The 24,649-nt window shown below is 40.3% G+C and overlaps 2 protein-coding genes and 1 long non-coding RNA gene across 5 annotated transcripts; 2 read left to right on the forward strand and 1 right to left on the reverse strand.

Moving 5' to 3' along the window:
- Positions 1–1,114: 1,114 nt before the first annotated feature.
- On the reverse strand, positions 1,115–6,366 carry LOC139552553 (uncharacterized). Its single transcript, XR_011670447.1, has 4 exons — positions 3,156–6,366; positions 2,892–3,027; positions 2,697–2,777; positions 1,115–2,544 (listed from the first exon to the last, which is right to left on the reverse strand). It is a non-coding gene; the product is annotated as an uncharacterized lncRNA (long non-coding RNA).
- Positions 6,367–11,250: 4,884 nt separating this feature from the next.
- On the forward strand, positions 11,251–16,583 carry LOC139552550 (amino acid transporter heavy chain SLC3A2-like). Its single transcript, XM_071364376.1, has 9 exons — positions 11,251–11,404; positions 12,280–12,523; positions 12,651–12,841; positions 14,113–14,286; positions 14,414–14,508; positions 14,621–14,757; positions 15,019–15,334; positions 15,476–15,541; positions 15,627–16,583. Exons 2-9 carry the CDS (start codon positions 12,306–12,308, stop codon positions 15,972–15,974), a joined length of 1,545 nt encoding a protein of 514 aa, XP_071220477.1. The 5' UTR covers positions 11,251–11,404; positions 12,280–12,305; the 3' UTR covers positions 15,975–16,583.
- Positions 16,584–18,140: 1,557 nt separating this feature from the next.
- LOC139552552 (calmodulin-1) lies at positions 18,141–22,771 on the forward strand. Of its 3 annotated transcripts, none has more exons than XM_071364381.1 (6): positions 18,141–18,600; positions 20,234–20,264; positions 20,364–20,507; positions 20,703–20,809; positions 21,046–21,181; positions 22,265–22,771. In XM_071364381.1, exons 1-6 carry the CDS (start codon positions 18,598–18,600, stop codon positions 22,291–22,293), a joined length of 450 nt encoding a protein of 149 aa, XP_071220482.1. In that variant the 5' UTR covers positions 18,141–18,597; the 3' UTR covers positions 22,294–22,771. The 3 variants fall into 3 exon arrangements, with proteins under 3 accessions (XP_071220482.1, XP_071220484.1, XP_071220483.1); XM_071364383.1 differs by having other exon boundaries at positions 18,141–18,190; XM_071364382.1 differs by lacking the exon at positions 18,141–18,600 and adding an exon at positions 18,729–18,994.
- Positions 22,772–24,649: the final 1,878 nt, after the last annotated feature.

Below are 24,649 nucleotides of genomic sequence, written 5' to 3' on the forward strand. Positions count from 1 at the left end.
TACATCCATGCATGTCTGTCTGCATGCAAGCAAAGTCTCACTCTCCCTCCCTCCTACCCTAAGCTGGTTTTAAAGGGCTAAGCACCCGTCACATTTCATATGACAAATGAGAGTCTGCACATCAACTGCATGGGAATCTACCAGTAATTGTTAAGTAGAAGTAAAAAACAACATTTGAGTGAAGAGGAGAGAAGAAACTGCTGCAGCACGTTCCATTTGCAGATGTGAAACGTTTCTCACTGTGGTAAGTGGACCTTCCAAGAAATGTCTGTAGACATTCACTATTAGGAGTTTGCATAAATCAGAGCAAAATGTTTAAACACTTACAGCAAAATGTTGTACTATGCAGTTATGCAAGAACGTTGGTAACCACAATGTAATTATAATCCAATAACTGCAGGTAGTTACACTGAAATATTATGTTATATTGTCACATACATTTACATTTACATTTAAGTCATTTAGCAGACGCTCTTATCCAGAGCGACTTACAAATTGGTGCATTCACCTTATGATATCCAGTGGAACAACCACTTTACAATAGTGCATCTAACTCTTTTAAGGGGGGGGGGGCTAGAAGGATTACTTTATCCTATCCTAGGTATTCCTTAAAGAGGTGGGGTTTCAGGTGTCTCCGGAAGGTGGTGATTGACTCCGCATACAATGTGTTATCCACAAATTACTTGTTGGCTTCCATTATGGAGACATAGATGTAAAACAATATATGTCATTTTGTGGTTCAGAAAGTGCCTGAGTGGTGAAAATGTTGTTGATAGCACTGTAGGTGAGCGATAAGCTCCATGGTAAGCTATGTCGTGTCTTTGGCTATGCCGGATTAAGTGATATGACATGCTATTCTATAAAATCCTTTCTCCGTAATAAATATTACCCGATTGAGCTAATCATGTAAATGTAATTAACTAGAGAGTCGGGGCACCACGAAATAATATTTATAGAGCTGTTATCTTCCGAATAAACTCTTAAAGACCTAGTAATATTTTACATCAATAGGAGTCAATATTAATCGTCACCTTATTTCAGTCTCATCTGAAAGTTGTAAATTCTTGGTTATCTTCACGAACCCTGGCTAACAAGTTGAATCAGCAATACAAAATTGGGTTTAATTATTTATTTACTACATACCTAACTAATCACACAGAATTACATATACACAGAATGAATCATACCTTGATTACAAATTATGTCATAAAGGAAAACGTCCCTAGCGGGCGGAACAGATATAACAGCTGGTTACACAAAAGAAAAGGGTCTGGGTTTGAGTGAAAGAGCGGGAAGACTGAGGAACAAAGGGCGAAGCTGTGCTTTCGTAAATACAGTATCTTATGCATTCTAAATTACCGCCCATTTGGAAAAGGAAAATGCAATAAATATTTACTCTGAGCTGCGCTTCGGTAGGTTGGTGGTAGATGGAAGGCCGTGTTGCCCAACCGAGTCCTTTGAAGAATGTCTCTGCTGGTAAATTGGATACGTTGTAGGAACGTCGTTGTGTGGTAGACTGGATACTCTGTCTGTCCTATCCTAATTTACATTTGCAGCTGCTGTTGCTAACTCAACGGCTAGGACGTATCACTTCTGTAGTGAATAAGAGTTCAAAGTTCATACCATTCGCAACCAAAGCTCATGCTGAGGTTGGCTTAGTTCTGTAGTTGACAGGTTAGTCCTTTTAACGTATGGACCGTCGTCCTCACATCCTCGGAACAGGAGGTTACATTTTCGTCAAGGGCTTATATAGTGGAGGGAGAAAAGGGGTGTGTTTCATAATTTACAACTTATGTCTCTTCACGTGGGCCACTGAGTTGGGCCTAATTTACTCATGAAAACCCAATTCTCACATTTTAGAAGCTAAAATCACATTTCATCCCATCACGAATAATTTCATATTCAAACATTTAAATTGAACAACAATTCCATGTGAATCCGATAACTGATGTGTAGACTTTCCACTGTAGAGTTTGTCATTCTATCATTGATGAGAATGTATCAGATGACAACCGAACTGACATCATATTCATTAAGTACCACCGCATATGCTCAATTGGTCGGATTACCAGAATATAGTTCATTTCACAGGAAATGTTTCGTCTTTCACAGACGTACATATCAGTACAGTATAATTTGAACAGATCATCCTATATATCAGGAAGGGACTGAATTGTGTAACTAATTGATTTAAGTATACAAAAATGGAAGAGGTTACTTCCAAAGTTAATTGTACTTCCCACTATTCCATAGTGAAAACGTATTGTAGTTAGGTTGCCCCATTGATGACCGAAACATCCTGTTTTACAAGCCCCTGTTATTTGATCTTGGGCCAATAATAGGTTCTTGCATGCAGGGAACTGGATCCAAAGACACATAATGGCACCCATCGGGCTATAGGTTAGGTCAGTGGGGTCAGACAGGTCGGTGGAAGAAGAGTTCTGTTTCAGACGTGCTCCATTCTGACCCTGACCCCTGATGTTTCTGGACAAACACCACCGCCACGATCAGCACCCAGAAGAAGAAGTTCACCCACACAGACTTCTGGGAAAGACAAAGAAATAGAGGACAGATGAAGAATACAATATGGCTTTAAATAAAAATGTCAATACAAGGGCTATAAAAAAGTATCTGTGGTCTAATAAGGCAACAGCGTTTTGATGTGTCATCATGATATGGATAGTGTCAGGGCAGACCTCTCTGCATTATACACGCCTGTGTAGAACTGATTCCCATCGAAGGGACTGACTCAGGTTTTATGGTCTGCTTCATCACGACTGAAATTAAAGAAGTCCTCCAGATATAAAAGAACAGCAGAAAATATTTCACATTTCATATACAGTATGAGAGACAAGAGGGCACTGAGCACAGAGGTGAGGCAGCCATCTCACCTGGTTATGGAGGGCACGTTTTGAAGGGCAGACAGAAAGAGGCGGTCCCTGACACCGCCAGTAAGAACAATATCTTCACACACATGCCCAGAGTGACATTCAGCCACAGTCTTTCCCTGGGGATGCAGGATAGGAGCTAGGTAAAGAAATAGGGTCAAAATCAAATCAACAACAAACAAATCATTTCTGTTGATGCCACACTATTTGGGCATGGAAATTGATATTACTGACACAATTGCTGGGTCATACAGTTGAACCTCTCACCTCTTGACCTTCTCTTCCACACAGCTGGTGTAGAACCAGTAGATTGCCACAGATACAGAGATGGCTTACACAAAGTAGCGGAGGGAGAGATGGCTGGGGCTCTCCAGGACCAGGCCAAATGTGTTGTACTCAACAGTCCCATAAAGAATGCACTGGCCTGTAAAGTGGCCCTGAATGAGATACACATTTTACAGATGCATTCAGTAAAACTATATCGTTTATTCTACAGTATGCAATTTAAATAATTGTATGCATGTTCCACAACCTAAAGCTACATAGTCTGTCACACACGGACCTCACTGTCTCCTGGCCTGGATAGGGAGCCTAATTCAACTTAAATTTACATTTTACATTTACATTTTAGTCATTTAGCAGACGCTCTTATCCAGAGCGACTTACAGTAGAGTGCACACATTTTATTACATTTTTACATACTGAGACAAGGATATCCCTACCGGCCAAGAGCAGACACTCTTATCCAGAGCGACTTACAGTAGAGTGCATACATTTTATTACATTTTTACATACTGAGACAAGGATATCCCTACCGGCCAAACCCTCCCTAACCCGGACAACGCTATGCCAATTGTGCGTCGCCCCACGGATCTCCCGGTTGCGGCCGGCTGCGACAGAGCCTGGGCGCGAACCCAGCCCAGCCTGGGCGCGAACCCAGAGACTCTGGTGGCGCAGCTAGCACTGCGATGCAGTGCCCTAGACCACTGCGCCACCCAGGAGACATGAAATGCTGAATGAAATGCTTTAGAAATTCCATTCTTTCATTCATGTGCACAAATGAACAGTTATATTATTTTAGGACATTAGATGATTGATTATCTTATGGTGCCACTGGGCCATGTGACAACAGGAAGATCTATGAATGTAGAACACATTTTTCTCAACACATTTAAATTCAAACAGGCATTGTCATCTGTATGTGTAACAGTATAACTTTATGGCGTCCCCTCGCGCGAACCAGGGACCCTCTGCACACATCAACAACAGTTACCCACGAAGCGTCGTTACCCATCGCTCCACAAAGGCCGCGGCCCTTACAGAGCAAGGGGAACCACTACTTCAAGGTTTCAGAGCAAGTGACGTCACCGACTGAAAGACTGCTAGCGCGCACCACCGCTACCTAGCTAGCCATTTCACATCGGTTACATTCACCCCCCATTCGACCTCCTCCTTTTCCGCAGCAACCAGTGATCCGGGTCAACAGCATCAATGTAACAGTTTAACTTTAGTCCGTCCCCTCGCCCCGACCCGGGACCCTCTGCACACATCAACAACAGTCACCCACGAAGCATCGTTACCCATCGCTCCACAAAGGCCGCGGCCCTTGCAGAGCAAGGGGAACCACTACTTCAAGGTTTCAGAGCAAGTGACGTCACCGACTGAAAGGCTGCTAGCGCGCACCACCGCTACCTAGCTAGCCATTTCACATCGGTTACATATGGAAATGGTAGCCTAATCTATTGCACTGTCAATGGTGCATTTAGGTGAAGTCAACTAAGACATCAAAATAATGTATTCCCTGAATTAAAAAGTCACATGATGATCTCTACTGATTTAATTGATATTCTCATTATTTGCTCCTATGGTTAGTCCCCATGTTTTGGGTTGTGTTATAAACTCTGAGAAAAAAGCAGGAAAATACAACATAATACTGTCTGGGAGAAAAGTTATTGAAAATCTGATAAAATCTTACTAAACTATTGGATGTAGCACCCAAAAGTTTAACCCATTGTTGAGAGGGTGATAAAAACATATTCAGTAGTCTCAATACCCAGCAGCTGTCCACTAGTAGCCTTGTGTCCATTTGAGAGTGAAAGTAGTGTGGCAGCAGACAATAGCCTATCAGGCTATAGTTGCAGTCGGAAGTTTACATACACCTCGCCAAATACATTTAAACTCAGTTTTTGATAATTCCTGACATTTAATCCCAGTAACAATTCCCTGTTTTAGGTCAGTTAGGATCACCACTTTATTTTAAGAATGTGAAATGTCAGAATAATAGTAGAGAGAATGATTTATTTCAGCTTTTATTTCTTTCATCACATTCCCAGTGGGTCAGAAGCTTACATACACTCAATTAGTATTTGGTAGCATTGCCTTTAAATTGTTTAACTTGGATCAAACGTTTCAGGTAGCCTTCCACAAGCTTCCCACAATAAGTTGGGTGAATTTTGGCCCATTCCTCCTAACAGAGCTGGTGTAACTGAGTCAGGTTTGTAGGCCTCCTTGCTCGCACACACTTTTTCAGTTCTGCCCACAAATGTTCTATAGGATTGAGGCCAGAGCTTTGTGCTAGCCACTCCAATACCTTCACGTTGTTGTCCTTAAGCCATTTTGCCACAACTTTGAAAGTTTGCTTGGGGTCATTGTCCATTTGGAAGACCCATTTGCGACCAAGCTTTAACTTCCTGACTGATGTCTTGAGATGTTGCTTCAATATATCCACATAATTTTCCTTCCTCATGCTGCCACCCCCGTTCTTCACGGTTGGGATGGTGTTCTTCGGCTTGCAAGCCTCCCCATTTTTCCTCCAACATAATGATGGTCATTATGGCCAAACAGTTGTATTTTTGTTTCATCAGACCAGAGGACATTTCTCCCGAAAGTATGATCTTTATCCCCATGTGCAGTTGCAAAACGTAGTCTTGCTTTTTTATGGCGGTTTTGGAGCAGTGGCTTCTTCCTTGCTGAGCGGCCTTTCAGGTTATGTCGATATAGGACTCGTTTTACTGTGGATATATATACTTTTGTACCTGTTTCCTCCAGCATCTTCACAAGGTCCTTTGCTGTTGTTCTGGGATTGATTTGCACTTTTCGCACCAAAGTGTGTTCATCTCTAGAAGACAGTACGCGCCTCCTTCCTGAGCGGTATGACGGCTGCGTGGTCTCATGGTGTTTATACTTGGGTACTATTGTTTGTACAGATGAACGTGGTACCTTCAGGCGTTTGGAAATTGCTCCCAAGGATGAACCAGACCTGTGGAGGTCTACAATTTTTTTTCTGAGGTCTTGGCTGATTTCTTTTGATTTTCCCATGATGTCAATCAAAGAGGCATTGAGTTTGAAGGTAGGCTTTGAAATACATCCACAGGTACACCTCCAATTGACTCAAATTATGTCAATTAGCCTATCAGGAGCTTCTAAAGCCATGACATAATTTTCTGGAATTTCCCAAGCTGTTTAAAGGCACAGTCAACTTCTGACCCACTGGAATTGTGATACAGTGAATTATATGTGAAATAATCTGTCTGTAAACAATTGTTGGAAAAATTACTTGTGTCATTCACAAAGTAGATGTCCTAACCGACTTGCCAAAACTATAGTTTGTTAACAAGAAATTTGTGGAGTGGTTGAATTTTTTTTTTTAATGACTCCAACCTAAGTGTATGTAAACTTCCGACTTCAACTGTATGAATGTGGAAATGTTTCCAATATTTTATATTGTTCAAAGTTATAACGGGATAAAAAAAAATAATGCTATCAAGGTGGTTCATAAGTGTTGTCAAGTTTAGAATGTCCCATATGCAGTTGAAAGATCAGACATTTCAATCATGAATGCGTTCATACCTGGGTGATTGTCGCCCTTATGACACCCTAGCACCTGGACAATGCACTCCGTTCCAAGCTTGTTTAACTTTTACAATGGACACTTGAATGCGAGCTCCAACTTTTTTGCAAAAATGTACCCATTAACAAATTTTTTTAAATTGTAAACCTCAATTGAATATATGAGACAAAGTAAATGGCCACATAAGGGCGCTGTGTAACCTGTAACCATATAACCAGAGCCCTGAATAGGCCTGTATACCCATCCACACAAATCAGTAGGTCTGTGCACTACTCCATTACACTGATGATGGCACAGGCAACCTTATTTGAATCACTTGATTTCAATCACATGATTGAGATTATGACAGTGGTGGAAAAAGTACCCTATTGTCATACTTGAGTAAAAGTAAACATACCTTAATAGAAAATGACTCAATTAGAAGGTAAAGTCACTCAATAAAATACTACTTGAATAAAAGTCAAAAAGTATTTTATTTTAATTATAACTATTAAAAGTAAAAGTATAAATCCTTTAAAATTCCTTATATTAAGCAAACCACCACACAATGTTCTTGTTTTTTGTTGTTGCCAGGGGCACACCAACACTCAGACATAATTTACAAACTTAACATTTTAGTTTAGTGAGTCCACCAGATCAGAGGCCGTAGGGATGACCGGGGATGTCCCCTTGATAAGTGTGTGAATTGGACCATTTTCCTGTCCTGCTAAGCATTCAACATATAAGGAGTACTTTTGGGTGTCATGGAAAATGTTTTAAAGAAAAATTACTTTATTTTGGAATGTAATGAAGTAAAAGTAAAAAGTTGTCAAAAATATAAATAGTAAAGTAGTTATCCCCAAAAACTACCTAAGTAGTACTTTAAAGTATTTTTACTAAAGTACTTTACACCACTGGGTTTTATTATTCCTACACCCAGCTCTCCAACATGTACATAAACAAATCTAATCTTCTCAGTAATCAGCATAGTTTCCCTCTAACCCTAATCCAGTTTAGAATTCCATGCACAGAAATGCAAAGCCAATCGGTATCTTGGTATCTTGTATTGTATCTTGTATTGTTCTCCTCTGAGACTGAAAACTGTGTGTGTGTCTGTGTGTGCACAGACGCTTAATTTTATCTCCACTCTTACTGACAGTTGTGGCTGCTTCACGTGATGTATTGTTGTCTCTATCTTCTTGCCCTTTGTCCTGTTGTCTGTGCCCAATAATGTTTGTACCATGTTTTGTGCTGCTACCATGTTGTGCTGCTGCCATGTTGTGTTGCTACCATGTTGTTGTCATATTGTGTTTATACCATGCTGTGATGCTATGTTGTTGTCTTAGGTCTCTCTTTATGTAGTGTTTTGGTGTCTCTCTTGTCGTGATGTGTGTTTTGTCCTATATTTTTATTTTTAATCCCCGTAGGAGGCCTTTTGGTAGGCCGTCATTGTAAATAAGAATTTGTTCTTAACCGACTTGCCTAGTTAAATAAATAAAAAAATATATAAATGTCAGTAGTGGTCCTCTTACTCTGGTGGTTTGTGATTAAAGTAGTGTAAAGAAGAGGTGTTCCTAAGTGATAACAGAACATTTAACAGCAGTTTTTTTTGTTGCTGATTTGCTAAACGGAGTTACTGTTTAACTACTGTTTTAAGCTATTCATTTTAATCCCAATAATGTTTTCTTCAAATAAAATTGTATAAATACACCTTGACTTGACATACAAATGTTCTGGTTTACACAATGTAGCCTGAACCTGAGACCTGGAGGTGGATGTCTCAGAAATGTAATATCCTCTGTGCAGCACGATGATGAAAGGAACAAATAACAGGAGGTCAATAGTTATGAAATGGGCAGATGAGAATCGTCTGGCTTAAAGCCAGATAAATGTGTGTCTGACTGTAATATCAAACCAATAATTCACCAGGTTGAGCAATCTGCTTGAATCAGATAAGTAAACGTTTTATGAAATGTTTGATTCAGTGGGGTTTTGCTGTTGTTTGTGAATTTGTGCATTCTGTAACCTTTCACAGTCCTGTCAAGCTGGATAAGTGCAGGTTAAGCTGACTGAAAAAAAGATTTTAGCTTAACAGAGAACGATCTTACTTAATCCAAAGCCTTTAACACTGCTCTTGATTTGATCACAGTGTACTTCCATTAAATGCAATTACTGATCTGACCAATCATCATAGTCCTTTGAAGGACTTTGATCATAGGATCAGAACATCGATCATACTTCCATTGTTCTCTACTGTGTTCATTAATTGCAACTCTTGAGTAGAAGATTGTAGGCCAGGCCCACCCCTCTCTAAGACCTTTTCAGGAAAACATGTTGATCTTCCATTCTACAGCATGTGTTTTTCAGGGAGGGCCTAAGGACAAAATGTGCTCAGCTCTGCTGTGTTTACATGATACCAGACACCCCTCAGCCTCTGCCCTCCAGAGGGAGGAACATGGGCTTATAGAGGGACTGTATTTTGTTTAGTGTTTTCCTGTATTGTATGTGTATTGTATGTATGTATTGTTATTTTACTGCTGCTCCTTAATTATTTGTTTCTTTTATTTCTTATTTTTTTACTTATCTATTTTTTACTTAACACATATTTTTCTTAAAACTGCATTGTGGATTAAGGGCTTGTAAGTAAGCATTTCACTGTAAGGTCTACATCTGTTGTATTCGGCGCATGTGACAAATACAATTAGATTTTATTTGAACTAGGCCTATAATCTAAAGACTGTGGCCTGGCGGACATTTTAGGTGCATTAAAGCAAGTATGGTGACCTGGCTCCTGTGTGGCGCAGCGGTCTAAAGCACGACATCTCAGTGCTAGAGGCGTCGCTACAGATCCTGGTTCGATCCCGGGCTGTATCACAACCGGCCGTGATTGGGAGTCCCAGAGGGCGGTGCACAATTTGCCCAGCGTCGTCCAGGTTAGGGGAGGGTTTGAAAGGGGTAGGCCGTCATTGTAAAATAAGAATTTGTTCCTAACTGACTTGCCTTGTTAAATAAAATAAAAACACTATATATACTGTATGTGGCCCCTTTTCAACTCCTCAACACATTCCACCCTGGTACCGTTCCACCACTAGTAACTGTATTTTATGCAAAATCAGTCACAAAGCACTTTTTGAAAGGTGTTTACATACTTAATGATAGTCCTTGATCAGCCCATAACTGTAACCTCCAACTAGTATACAACATTAGTGCTGTTATGGGGTCAGGAATATACAGGGGTTTATAACACAGTTGGCATTGATCCAAAGGGACAAAAAGGCTCCTGAACAGCTTCTACCCCAAAGCCATAAGACTGCTGAACATGTCATTAAATGGCTACCCGGACCATCTGCTTTTCACCCCCTACCTACATGTACATAGTACTTCGATCAATAACCTAACCAAACCTCCATGTACATATGACCTCAATCAATCACCGCAACTACCTCATACCTCAGTACACTGACTTGGTACCGGTGCTCCTTGTATATAGCCTGTATATAGCCTCGTTATTGTTATGATCTAAGACCGATCTGTTAGTGATCATCATGTCTGAGGTTGTTTTGATTTTAATCAAGAATGCCCCATGGCTATACTCTACCATACTGCAAATGGAAATTGATCAAATGCTCCATACAACCTCTGCCTACAACAGTTTCACTGCATTATCAGAGGATATATTCTGCTGAATAGTGAAGTCTGTAATCTTGGGATGTAACAAGACATTACTCTTATCACTGCAGAGTCTGTGAGGGGATTACAAGATGAGAATGTGTCTTGTAGATTGGACAGAACTGTGTCAACATAGAACGATATGCAGAAACTTGATCATTAACAATATAATTTCCATACATTGGCCTATAATTAATTCAGGTGGTGTTTTCTTCATCTCTTCTTTGTCTTAAAAATAGATGTTGTAATCAAGATTGTTTTTAAGTTATTCTAGTCATTGCATTGATTGGTGGATGCAAATCAATACGAAGAAATATTCCCTGAATTATCTTGAGAATAACACAAACAAGTCCAAGGAGTCTGGAGTCCAAAAAAACAAAGAGGGGTTATGAACACAGGATATTTTTGCAGCAATTTAGGAAATACATTTTCTAGGTCAAAGGTTGTGGGCTATTTAATCAGATATTTTAGACTTTTGGTATAATATATCCAATTGGCAATATCTACTTTGGAACACAATCTTATCTTTTCTAGAAACTATAATCACACTGCCTATAATATTTTCCCCTATTTGTAAGTCCTATCCTCTGTTTTTCTAGACTAAAGCACAGATATATCTATTTCCCGTTAGTTGTTTGTGACATTTCTTGCCAACTCATGAAAACATGAGAGGGATGCATGTCTGGCAGATGGCGGACCGCTTAAGGTGGACTTTCTTTATCAAACACAAACATTTGAATTCCCAAACCATGAAATGCAAGTCGACTTTAACTCTCAATAGAGTACACTAGCAAAGTTATCGAATTTGTGTTAACTTGATCAAACGCATCATAATTGATCAATCTGCAAGTTGCGATGTTGGCCCTTCCTTAAAATTGGGCGGTTGGGAGGCTACTGACGCCTACAGTGCTATATAAAGAGCGCGTTACTGCGGCCGTGAATAAACCATTTTTCTCGGCAATATGGTTAACCTGAAGGCGAATTGAAAACTATTTACACGACCAGTTATCTTCACCAGGTAAGAACGGATTGCTTATTACGTTCATGCAGGTGAATATCTCAAATTGCGGGTGTTTTCATTAGCCATAACCTACACAGATACTGTATGTAATCATTGGTTTGTTCAGTGACTGAACTTCAGTCCCTATTTCAACTGTTTGTACCCCACTAAAATCACTGAAAGTGTCGTTATATTTAACTAATCTAGTGACAATTTAGAAAATAATTTATGGTATATTACCTTTTCTGTTTTCAGTTTGTGGTGCGCTTTAACCCTTAGTCTGGTGCCTTCACTAGAATAAAACTGGACCAATCCTGTTAACGCACACGAGATTAGGTCTACAAGCCTGCCATAGGCTACAATGTATACAATAATGTTGTCTACTGTAAAGATCAAACCAACGAACCATTGAATGAAGACGTTACTTAGATTCGTTATCTAATGAAATTGTTGGATAGGTGGCAATTGCTTTAACATTTAGCCCTCATATGCTCAATCCAAGCGATGTGAATGTAACCCCTTTCGACGCCCTGGCTCAGAGTCCAGATATATTAAACTATTTCTGTCAAATATATAACATAGAAATGTACATATTTCTGGCCGCTTGGTCCTTGTTTAAAATTGAAGGGTGATGCAATGCTTCGTCAAATTGCAATTGTATTAGACCATCGTTTGCGCATGTGCGTGACAGCTGTGTTCGAGAGCGTCAAACACGTGATGTATCATGGGTAAATTATGACTGACTGATATACAAATAATGTTGAGAAGTTATTTAGGATGAAAGGTGATTTGTAGAGCAGTCAGTCTCAATTTACCTTTAAAGTCGTTGGCAGTATCGAGCGTGGCCACAGACACTACTTACTCAGCAACGCTCATCTTTCTTTTTTATAAAGATAATCTAAATTCAACCAACGTCACAATGAGTAAGGACACAGAGGTTGACATGAAGGATGTGGAGCTCAATGATATAGACCAGGAGAAGCAGCCGATGACGGGCGGGGCAGCGAACGGGGATGCTGGTTCTCCCACCTGCACGGAGAAGAACGGCAGCGTTAAAGTGAAAATCCCCGAGGAGACGGAGACTAAATTTACCGGTTTATCCAAAGAGGAACTCCTCAGGGTCGCTGGAACACCAGGGTAAGAACTATTAAGATGTATGCAGTAGACTAGCTTATTAAAAAATAGTTAATGGTGGTTCGCAATGTAAACATTTAGGGTGTAATATTGCATTACCAAATAATCTTTGTCCCTTCATCACCTAAAGGTGGGTCCGGACAAGATGGGCCCTTCTGATTCTGTTCTGGCTGGGCTGGCTGGGGATGCTGGCTGGAGCTGTGGCCATCATTGTTCAAGCACCTCGCTGCAAAGACATTCCTGCCATGAACTGGTGGAATTATGGACCTCTGTACCAAATTGGAAATGTGCAAGCTTTCAGCGAGTCCAAGAATCTAAAGGGTAAGAGCCCCTGAAAGGGGTGTTGATGACTAAGATTAGTGATGAAACCCAGAATATGTTTCACCATGTGAAACTCACTAGTAGGTCACAGACAGTTCATATAATGTAGTTTGACTACATTGAACCACATAGTTACCCCACCCAATTTTAACTTGTAGCCTAAGGCTGGGTTTCCAAAGGCAGCCCAAGTCTACCATTTTTCCCAATTATTGGCGAAAGATCAGAATTGGGCTGCATCTGTAAACGGCTTGAAATTGGGTTTCGGGTGGTAGTGTGTTGAAGGGTCAGACCAGTGTTTATTTCTTCGAGCAACAGTACATGAGATTTTAAAATAGTCTGCTTTAGCTTCCAAGTGTGTGCCCAAAGTATTCTCAGAATTGAGGTCACATTTATTGTACGTGAACACGTTTACTACTTCCTTTGACTCCGCTCCAGGGGATTGGAGGGGGCTCTTTAAGCATCCTACTGAACCAGCAGAATCCTCCCTCCTACACACCCTAAGCTGACTGGCTTGGCATGTTTCTTGTTTGGGAGGTATTAAGGTGTCTGCATGCTTCAGTTCGGCGGGCTGAAATCTAACGAGTGTGCTCGCCTACTACCGTAAAAGGCGTTCGCTTTAAAAACGAGAAGTGCCATTCGTACCATTTGTTATATTTGAGACGCCGTAGCCAGTATACAGTTCCTCAACATAGTCAGAATTAATCTAAGATATCTCAAGAAATCTGTCATTAATTTTGACATTTTTGCAGAGGTGAGCTTAGTTGTGCAATTTTACATAAAACCAAGATTGGTGCAGTATTTCTCAATGGAGAAAATGCATGAAAACGCGTTCTCTCATTGAATGACTATAGACTTTATTGAAGAATCCCTACAGTTGCCCAATCATGGGTGTAGACTTGGGCTACCAAACTTAGGCTGGCCTCGAGGGGAAAAAATGTGTGCCCGAACAGCTGAAAAAACCCTTAATGATGTCCAAATTGTCATAATATATACACAAACTCTTCCTAACTGTTTCGGCTGGGAAGCATGCGGACACCTTTAGTCATATTCCAAGAACTGGACTACATGATGGCTGTCTGAAACAGCTTGTTTTTGTTTGTGGGAGTGCAGCTACAACGCCAGTGGGTGGTTACACACTGAGAATGAACAGATTGTTTAACAAAGGATTTTGAGGATAAACGTTTTTTTTTTTTTTTATCCAGATGTTGTACCTTCAATAAAGAAACAGATGTATGGCCACTTTCAGTAAGCAGTTTTCTACTATGTAACAGGTGTGGAGGACAAGATTGACCGTCTGAGCCAGCTGAGGGTTAAAGGTCTGGTCATTGGGCCCATCCATGTTGCCCCCTTAGACAACCTTGTGAGCCTGAACTTTGAGGAGATCTCCTCTGACGCTGGCAATCTGGAACAGTTCAAAGGCCTCATTACAGCTGCACACAAGAAGAGTGAGTGTAGCCCATTTTTTATTTTGTCTCTTCATTTGATGTCCTTTCAATTGTAGTCTCTTGAAACTACTCATTGGTTTGGCATGGGTCTGTGGTTGATGGATTAACTCTCTCCCCTCTCTGACAGGCATCAATGTGATCCTGGATCTGACTCCCTACTATCTGGGAAGTGGACCATGGTTCACTAACGTTAGTGTCACAAACGTTGCTGAGAGACTCAAGGTAATAATTTGTAGCGTCTCTTCTCAGTGAACTCATTAAATCTACTCCGTCAGTCCCAATTGAATGTATTTGAGTTCATCAATCTAATGTGTGAACGGTCTTTCCTCCCTAGTCTGCCCTGGTGTTCTGGCTGAACCAAGGTGTGGATGGGATCCAGCTGTCTGGTGTAGAGCGTGTGGCCAGCGTAGTTCCGTCTCTTTGGGCTGACATTCGAGCCATTGTCCAGAATGGGACTGAGGGAAAGAGAAGGTGTGCACATCACTCCCTTAGAACTCAACTGGTCATCTCAGTAAATTGTTATGCTTTGAAGCCACCTAGTGGTTTAATGATGGTATTGTTTCATCACATTTTCATCCTCTACAAAATGGCTATTGGCTAACTTGTGGTGTAAGCTGCACTGACTGCAACTTAGAGAGCTGATACTGTATCTTGCTTCTATTACAATGGGTACATTAGACGTGTGTGTATATATAACATTAATTCCTTTCCTAATGTTGTCTTTTTGCTCAGGATTCTGATTGGAGTGACTGAGAAGACCTCTGCTGTTGGAGTCTCTGAACTGCTTAACTCCACTGGGGTGGACCTACTCCTATCCGGGGCCCTCAGGTCTAAGAGCATGACCGCTACGGATCGTGCGCAGACTGTCCAGCAGCTGCTCTCTTCTCACAACCAGACCCAGCTGGCCTGGAACATTGGGGACAGGACGGAGGGTCACCTGGCCACACTGGTGGGCCCAGACATGGTGAACTTCAACCAGATGCTCCTGCTCACACTGCCCGGAACCCCAGTGTTCAACTATGGGGATGAGATTGCCCTGGCTGATGCGGTGAGCAGGGGTTTTCCATAACTAATGTTTCACAAAACAAATGACAGCTTTAGCCTTGGAGAGGTTCCCACTTTTTTTTTAAATAAAAGCTTGTCTATATTTGTATGGGTACCTAATGTTTTGATTGTCTTTCTATAACAGGATACAAAGTCCCCTACGATGCTGTGGGATCCACTCGAAGATGAGGAGACAAATGGAACTGCTAAGGTAAATAGGATGCTAATGACCATAGTAATTAAACTGTTAGAAAGGCAAAGAAATTCAAATAAGATTTCATTCCTGCCACCCTCAGGAGGAGAAAGAACAGAGGCTCTCCTGCCGTTCCTTCTTCAAGACTCTGAGTGAACTGCGTGGAAAAGAGCGTTCCCTGCAGCATGGGGACTACATTCCCCTCTTCAATTCCACCTCTGCCCTTGCTTACCTTCGCCAGTGGGACCAGAGTGGGCGCTATGTCGCTGCCTTCAACTGGGGCAGCGACGCAGTGACCCTTCAGCTGTCCCACCCTGACCTGCCTGCTCGGGCTGTGGTCCAGATGAGCACAGACAAGGTCAACCTGGTCCCCGACAGTACTGTTGCACTCTCTGAGTTGGAGCTAGGCCCAGGCCAGGCTGTCCTGCTACAGTTCCCCTACATAGCCTAGAAAGAGGAGAGATCCCAGCACCATCTGTGTGGGCACTGATAAACTAGTTGTCACTTATTTTTTTGTATTTTTTTTTTAGGGAATTCTGTTACTTTAAGAGAAAAGTCTGATAAGAGTCATTCAAATCGCCATAGCATTTTAGCATGCACTCATCAATATATTTTACTTGAACTTTTAGAACATAAACTGCTGTGAATTAGTCCTGTATTCTAGAATACTGTGTTGGTCAGGCCTACAAACACCTGTGTACACATTGCAAGCACCAGTCAACACTTCTGCAACTATTGTTCTATCTTGCTGTTACTGAAAATACATTCCAGACCATGAAATGCAATGCTTGAATTTATAATTTTAAGAATGTATTTTATTGCCCTTTTAAATCAAATTTTAAAAAGTTGGGTTTTTTCAGGCCATGGTTGGCCCCTTACTGAAATGTTGTAATTGTTTTCAAAATGTTTTTCACGTGTTTCAAGAATGAACAATTATCTGATTACTTTGGCAGCAGAAGGTGTAAAACATATCAAAGGTGGTGGGGCTTAAACTCTTTCCTCCTACTAAATTAAATTGGCATGATATAAAATGGGGGGGGAAATAAACAACTGAATACAACCTTTACTAGTCTGTTTTATTTAGGCTAGCATGTGCTTCCAATGGTGTGGGGAAATCTAAGCCTGAGGTTAAACATTAAAGCTAGCCCTCTGCACTTCAACATCTCTTATTGGTATCTGGTGTCCCTTACAGGCCTATATTTAAACATGGTACATGCAGGGAGCTCTGTCTCACCTGACTATTTTGACACTACTTAAACATTTATCAACCAACGCTGCTATAGACAGACAGTGACTTCTCCTGTTTGCACCCACAGAAGTTGGTCAAGAGCTAGTGATTGAGTACTGAACTAAATATATGCATTTAAGTGTTAATCTATAATAAAAATGCATACTTGTTGATTAGCTGGGACTGGGGGGGTGCAATCAATTATGTACACGCCTTTGGCCTAGTTTCTATTAGAAAGGGGGGAAAAGATTATCCTTTGTGCACTCTTCATGAAATGGTTCTAAATTTAGCTGCTTGACACTATTCACAAGGTCCCAAAACCCTACACTATAAACTAGTGTGGTTTGTGTATAAACTACTAAACCTCTTGTATCACAAGCACTCAGACATGGCGAACTACCCCTTACTTGGGTTTTAATGGTGCAGACTGTTAGAATACTGAAAAGCATTCTATGCTTTTGAATGGATGTCTGATCTAATCACTACACCAATCTCCTAATGGTTGTAGTTGTCATGTAAGGATGAGTGATGGGGGTGTTTAGGGGAGAAGGAATCAGTCTGATGACTGAGTGGTATGAAAATGGAGCCTCATCACTGACACCAGATCTGCTGAACACAAATTTCAGCAGAGATGAGAAGACCTTGATGCTGAAAGCAACAATGGAATCTTAAAAGGCTTATTTATGAAGGCTTTTTCTTCCTGTCGGATTTTCTGTGTCAGGTAGTCCTGAGAGTGCTAGCTATCAACCTTGATGTAGTTCTGTCCTTGAGCTGTTCTTGTCTGTTTTGTATTATGTCATGTTTTGTGTGGACCCCAGGAAGAGTAGCTGCTGCTTTCACAACAGCTAATGGGGATTCTAAAATACCAATACCTTCCAGGAATTGCAAAGGCGTTTCTAGCTCGTCATTTGTCTACGTCAAACTCTTTGTCTTAATTGGGCTCACATTGGCTCTAAATTAATCTGTTCTGTGTTGAGTTGGACTTCAAAACTTACAAAGTTTCAAATTGTTCTCAAGAGCATTCTCATTGTTCTCTAGTCTAGACATGCACAGTTTAGGGTTTACAGGTATTCTATCCCTAAACAGGGCCCTTCTACTATAGCAAAAATGTAATCTGACTCTAAAGGGCTTCATTGACAAAATCCCGAACTATCCCTTTAAGATTGGAACAGCCTTTACACTCCCTGGGAAGACTTCTGGTCATCACTAGTTACCACAGCCACAAAGTCATAAACCCCGCCCATTTATACAATTTATCGTAATGTGATTTTAAACCTTAACCACACTGCTAATCTTAAATTAAGACCAAAACGCAAGCTTTTGTTTTCATGAATTTTTATGCTGTGGTAACTAGTGGAAACCCTCCCTGGCTGAAAACCAATCTAGTCCGGTTTACTGGGTCAGCTGATGTGCGGCGTTGATCTCTCTCTCTATATAAGGTCCTGGGCTAGTTCATACAAACAAAGATATGAGAGAAATTAAATTTCCAAATAAATAGGAAATAGAGAATTATGTAGTTGGTTTTCAAATACAAAAGTTTTCGACGATTGGATACTTTAAAACGCGACTTTTACGTGAAGGATAACATTGAGAATAGTCCACGTTGCAGATAAATCAAAATTGTGCCGCTCGATCTTGAAAAAAAATTAAAATATTTATATATATATTCGGTGCGCGGACACCATAGTTGCTAGGGAGTGCAGTGTCCTGTTTAAAATCTAAACCAAAGCGGATTGATACACAATTTGAAGCGGAAAAGGGCGCGTAGGACTACAAAATTTGATTATCATATTTACAAAGTCGTTGTTAGGTACAGTAGATAGTACGATCAAATCAACATATCAAAATGGTAAGTTCCCTTTGCTGTATATTTTTTTATTAAATACACATTTTGGATGAATATAATTGGCTAAACAAATGCATGTCATTTGTTTAGCCAGGTACAGTACTAGAGCAATCTAGCTAGCAAGCTACACTACATGGCTAGCTAATGTGTTGGCTTGGTTGTTTTCTAACTGGGCGATTGATTAGCTATTTAGCTAAGCACAGCAGACTGTTGGTTACTCACAACATTATGATGATGGCTAAAGAGATACAGTAACGTTAATTACATGTATTATCAATGTGGTAGCTAGTTAGATCTGCGTCAATCCAGTCGTTAATAAGGTTAATGTTAGTTGTGTCCGACACAGACAGCTAGTTCCGCTACGACGAGGAAACTAACTACTGTAACGTTAGCTAAAGTTAGTATGGCTGTTTGTCAAAACTATCCACCTTGGCTGGCGTCTTTGTTCCACATTAACATTCGATAGTATTCCAGGCTAGTTAATTTACCTATACAGTCGCTAGTTAACTCGTTTTGTGTAGTTGACTATTTTGGCTAGCCAGGTAGTTAACGCTAGCTAGCTGGACCTGAGAGCTGGTCATGGCTAGAAAGTATCTAGCTTTCTTCAAATTAACGTCCAATGTGACTTTTCGTAACAAACTAGGATCATTTATGCAGGAGGTTCGGTAAATTAAAGTAACAGGTTAGGATAATTTGGTTAGGGTTAGCTAAAATATTTTTTTTACGTTAATTTTATTAAAGCTGGGAATTGATGGAAATTATGTAAAAATGTAACACTAGCCACTTTAAACAATGCCACTTAATATGTTTACATACCCTACATTACTCATCTCATATGTATATACTGTACTCTATACCATCTACTGCATCTTGCCTATGCCGTTCTGTACCATCATTAATTCATATATCTTTATGTACATATTCTTTATCCCTTTACACTTGTGTGTATAAGGTTGTGGAATTGTTAGATTACTCGTTGGTTATTACTGCATTGTCGGCACTAGAAGCACAAGCATTTCGCTACACTCGCATTATCTGCTAACCGTGTGTATGTGACAAATACAATTTGATTTGATTTGAGCTGGATCGCTTCTAGACATGAACGTAACATCTGTAATTTGTCGGTTAGCATTGTGTCTATTTAACAGTTGGGTTCCTCAACGTGTTGTAATCTAACGTTAGCTTCTTCAATGTCTTCCGAACTTGGTGAAGCAACGTTACTATATATTGTTCTGGCTAATTTCAGTTCCAGTGGGATATCCCCTGATCCAATGTGTTGCTTTCTAGGGCACTGTACGGCAGCCTGATCAAACATTGGGGCAAATATGGTGCAAGACGGAATCATTTTTAGACAGAACATCACTTGCTAGCACGCTAGCTAGCTAATAATGCGATGTTGCAACTGAAGAAGGATGTATAGATAGATAGCCATGTGTTCTACATGGTAGCTAACGCTCGTTACTTATACCTTTTCCTGGGTAATTTTTATGCAGCCTATGATTATATATGGTAATTACTATTGGGTTAGAATATTGTGGGTGGCATTTGAAAGAAATTAGGTATAGTTTCTTCAAGTGCAAAAAAGGGGAATCCAAAATCAAAAGGTGTCATTCATGATATAGTTTTTTGCTTTCAGGCAGATCAACTGACAGAGGAACAAATTGCTGGTAAGATGACTGTATTTGCTCAAACCTTACCAAGGAGTTTAGATGCTTTAGTCAGCATTATGGATGTGGAGAGTGACCTTCTACATTTTTTTCATTCAGAGTTCAAAGAAGCCTTCTCGCTGTTCGATAAAGATGGAGATGGCACCATCACCACCAAAGAGCTGGGCACAGTGATGCGCTCGCTGGGACAGAACCCCACAGAGGCCGAGCTGCAGGACATGATAAATGAGGTGGATGCTGATGGTGAGAGACTTACAAACACTAGCACAAATGCTCTCCATCTCTCCCCCTCAGATTAACACACACAAATGCAGACTATGCACACAATGGAGGGTGTTGATAATGTTCTGATGCAATATCTGATTGGGATGAAAGACCTACTACATTGTAAAAAAAAATAAAAACGTTCCTGTGACAGCATTTTTCTGTAATCCACAGGAAATGGAACCATTGACTTCCCTGAGTTCCTGACCATGATGGCGAGGAAGATGAAGGACACTGACAGTGAGGAGGAAATCAGAGAAGCTTTCAGAGTCTTTGACAAGGTCAGCTAAACTGAGGAATGGAAGACTTTTCGATAATCTTAACGTGGCAAGTCATAGTAGTGCAAATATTAACCAATGCGTTTCATCACTCCCAATAGCTCTGTCTCAAACCTCTCCAGAGTTTCAAAATTCATAATTATTTTTCTTTTAATATTCAGGAATTGCTCAGTAATAAGATCTGCATGTTAGTTAACAATAAATTCAAACCCAAAAAATGAATCAATTTCTTGTTGCAGGACGGTAACGGCTATATCAGTGCTGCAGAGCTGCGTCACGTTATGACAAACCTCGGTGAGAAACTGACAGACGAGGAGGTGGATGAGATGATCCGGGAGGCTGATATCGATGGAGATGGACAGGTCAACTACGAAGGTCAGTTTTCCAGTCTTCTCTCTATCTAGTCTTACACTTACGTTAACCTGAACAACATTGTATATTAGTCAGACAATTTAATTGTCCGTTCACAAGCCAAGAAAAGTACAAAACGAATGCTGTCACCCAATTTAATCCATTCAACAACATGCATTCTAGCTTGCCTTGTTTTGTCGTCATAGCAATATATAAAGCAGATTGTTTTATGTATTAGTGCTGCAGTTAGACAACGTTGTTCTCAATCTTCTGTTTGGGCAAGATGGAGTGGCTGAGTCAATTGTTACTGTAAAAAGGAACATTTATTTTTTGACCACCACATTCCCTTTGATCATATCAGTGTTGGTAATCCTTCTGTTAGACAGGCGTTGCTTTGCTACTTATATTTCCTAGTGTCCATTTTGTGTAATTTGTTATCCTGTTTAATGGTTTTAAAAGGCAACAAATGTCACTGCAAGTTATATTGCAATAATTAAATGTTTGGAAAATGGCTCCATATTATGAACTGTGTGCACAGATGGAGCAAACTGTCGGGCCATGCTCATGAAAAGGTAAAACATTGAAGAACGTAATGAATGGCAGGCAGCTGCAGAAATACATTTGATTTTCACATCACGATATCGAAGTGTCCTCAGCCTTGCTCTCAACCACCACTCGAGGCAAGGATAACAGAATACAGCGCTGATGAAAAATTAAACATGGCATTATACCACAATTATTTGTGATACTAATGAACAGCCCCTTCAAAAACTTGCACATCAATTCGCAGTCTAATTCCGTTAACTCGTGGTTGTGGAGATGGCTCCCAAATATTTGTAATAAAATAAACTTTAAATCACTGTCTCAAATATGGTCAGGCTCAATTCCTGTTGGGTATTGCATTTCTTCCGTGCTTGATATTTTGGAGACACATTAGGCCACATTTTTGGGTTCAGCTGTTCTTTGGGTTCCTCTTGTGCCGTGTGTCGTTCACTTGTCAGCTAAGACACAAGTGGTATCTTATAGAATGTAAAGAATGGAGAACCATTTGCCAATGTATGCCTCCTCCGTCCTCCTCCAAATGTTGGTTCCAATCTTGTCTTTCAGAATTTGTGCAGATGATGACGGCAAAATAATACCATAAACCCAAAAGAACCCTTCACCACAAGATCAAACAGTGGGCAACACACTGTGTCAACACTCGACTGTCCTTTTTATTTTTTTGCTTTGCATTTGGTTGCTTTCCCCCTTTGTCCATTTCGCTTGATTCAGACTCATCTGCATAATCTGTTTTCTTTCATTGTTCCTCTCTTATGCTCTTTTCTTTGACATTTTCTGTTTTCTCTCAAGTAAAATATTTATTTACATAAACATATACTAAAATTGTTGAAACAAACGTGAACAATTTCAAGCTAAAATATATACGGGAAGAGAAATGCATGCTGTGTTACTTTGGGAATATTTTTGTGCTACTCTGCTTGCATTGTTTTTTGTTTATTACATGGGCTATCCTCGTGCAATTTACGGTTGTAGATATTTGCTATCTTTTAAAGTGCAAAAGATTAACATGATGGAAGGTGACAGAATTTTAACAATAAAATGGACCGTAATGTACTTCATCTGTGTATGCGCATGTTTTGGTGAATTTCTTTATATGTACATTTGGGTATAGCAGAAATGGTTGTCCAAGGACTCCCCTGTGCAGTGCTGTATGCATATCTCCATTATGTCCTGACATTTTCTTATGCTAGAGCAGGGGCGTGTTCATTATGCTGATTCTGTTGCAAAATGTTTTTGATTAAACTGCAAACAGAACAACTTGTGTTTTGGTTATTAATGTTAATTGGTTTCCCTAATGAATATGCCCCTGGTCTTTCTGTTCAGCACCACCAGTCTCGTTTGAAATGATTTATGCTATTTTAACAATCAAGTAATGATTTCATGTACATTTCACTTATGCGTAAAGATGTAAGGCATTACAATTTTTCAATGGTTATGACATAAGTGGCAATGAACTTCAAACCTGCTCTGAACAATTTCATGTACTATTAGGATATTAATTCCCCAAGCAAATGCCACTCACCTTGTAATTGTGGTTTTAAAGGAACCCTGTACAAGAAAATACATTTCCCGGTCTATTTTTGAAAATGTTACCTGTGGAAGGGTGAATACAAGTTGTTTGAGAGTCTGCTGCTTGTGGTTTTGTACTGAACTTGTGTGTGATTGACGTCATGGTCTGTGTTGTCGCTGTCCTACCTATCTGATCATACCATATTGCATATTTAACTCGACAACGTTTCATGTCATCCATATTTTAGGTTTCCCCTCCCATTCCTCAGTTTACTTTTTTACTGTCCATAAATGTTCTCTTTCTGTTAATGATCTATGTTGAAGACTTTGCCAGTTTAGTTGTCATGTTCTTTCCCCTGCCCTTTAAAGTGGAGTTATTTGGAGGAGAATGAGAGATTATGCATTCCATTGCTAATTAAACTCTTAGACCAGTGTTTCTATACCAAGATTCCTGCCTTATATTTACAGTGCATTTAAAAAGTATTCAGACCCCTTGACTTTTGACATTTTGTTACGTTACAGCCTTATTCTAAAATGTAATGTTTTTTCTCATCAATCTACACAATACCCCATAATGACTAAGCAAAAATAGGTTTTCAGATATATTGTTTACATAAGTATTCAGACCCTTTGCTATGAGACTTGAAATTGAGCTCAGATTTATCCTGTTTCCATTGATCATCCTTGAGGTGTTTCTACAACTTGACTGGAGTCCACCTGTGGTAAATTATATTGATTGGACATGATTTGGAATGGCGCACACACCTATGTGTGTGTGTGTGTGTATATATATATATATACACTGCTCAAAAATAAAGGGAACACTTAAACAACACAATGTAACTCCAAGTCAATCACACTTCTGTGAAATCAAACTGTCCACTTAGGAAGCAACACTGATTGACAATACATTTCACATGCTGTTGTGCAAATGGAATAGACAAAAGGTGGAAATTATAGGCAATTAGCAAGACACCCCCAAAAAAGGAGTGATTCTGCAGGTGGTGACCACAGACAACTTCTCAGTTCCTATGCTTCCTGGCTGATGTTTTGGTCACTTTTGAATGCTGGCGGTGCTCTCACTCTAGTGGTAGCATGAGACGGAGTCTACAACCCACACAAGTGGCTCAGGTAGTGCAGTTCATCCAGGATGGTACATCAATGCGAGCTGTGGCAAAAAGGTTTGCTGTGTCTGTCAGCGTAGTGTCCAGAGCATGGAGGCGCTACCAGGAGACAGGCCAGTACATCAGGAGACGTGGAAGAGGCCGTAGGAGGGCAACAACCCAGCAGCAGGACCGCTACCTCCGCCTTTGTGCAAGGAGGAGCACTGCCAGAGCCCTGCAAAATGACCTCCAGCAGGCCACAAATGTGCATGTGTCTGCTCAAACGGTCAGAAACAGACTCCATGAGGATGATATGAGG

This window comes from Salvelinus alpinus, chromosome 24, assembly GCF_045679555.1.
Source record: "Salvelinus alpinus chromosome 24, SLU_Salpinus.1, whole genome shotgun sequence".
In the NCBI taxonomy this organism is placed as follows: domain Eukaryota; kingdom Metazoa; phylum Chordata; class Actinopteri; order Salmoniformes; family Salmonidae; genus Salvelinus; species Salvelinus alpinus.

Bases quoted from the DNA above. Each gene is read 5' to 3' on its own strand.
- LOC139552552 (XM_071364381.1), top strand. The intron at 20,508-20,702 runs GTGAGAGACTTA...TGTAATCCACAG, and splicing joins AAATGAGGTGGATGCTGATG to GAAATGGAACCATTGACTTC. The intron at 20,810-21,045 runs GTCAGCTAAACT...TTCTTGTTGCAG, and splicing joins CTTTCAGAGTCTTTGACAAG to GACGGTAACGGCTATATCAG.
- LOC139552550 (XM_071364376.1), top strand. From the start codon at position 12,306: ATGAGTAAGGACACAGAGGTTGACATGAAGGATGTGGAGCTCAATGAT. The intron at 12,842-14,112 runs GTAAGAGCCCCT...ACTATGTAACAG, and splicing joins CGAGTCCAAGAATCTAAAGG to GTGTGGAGGACAAGATTGAC. The intron at 15,542-15,626 runs GTAAATAGGATG...TGCCACCCTCAG, and splicing joins AGACAAATGGAACTGCTAAG to GAGGAGAAAGAACAGAGGCT.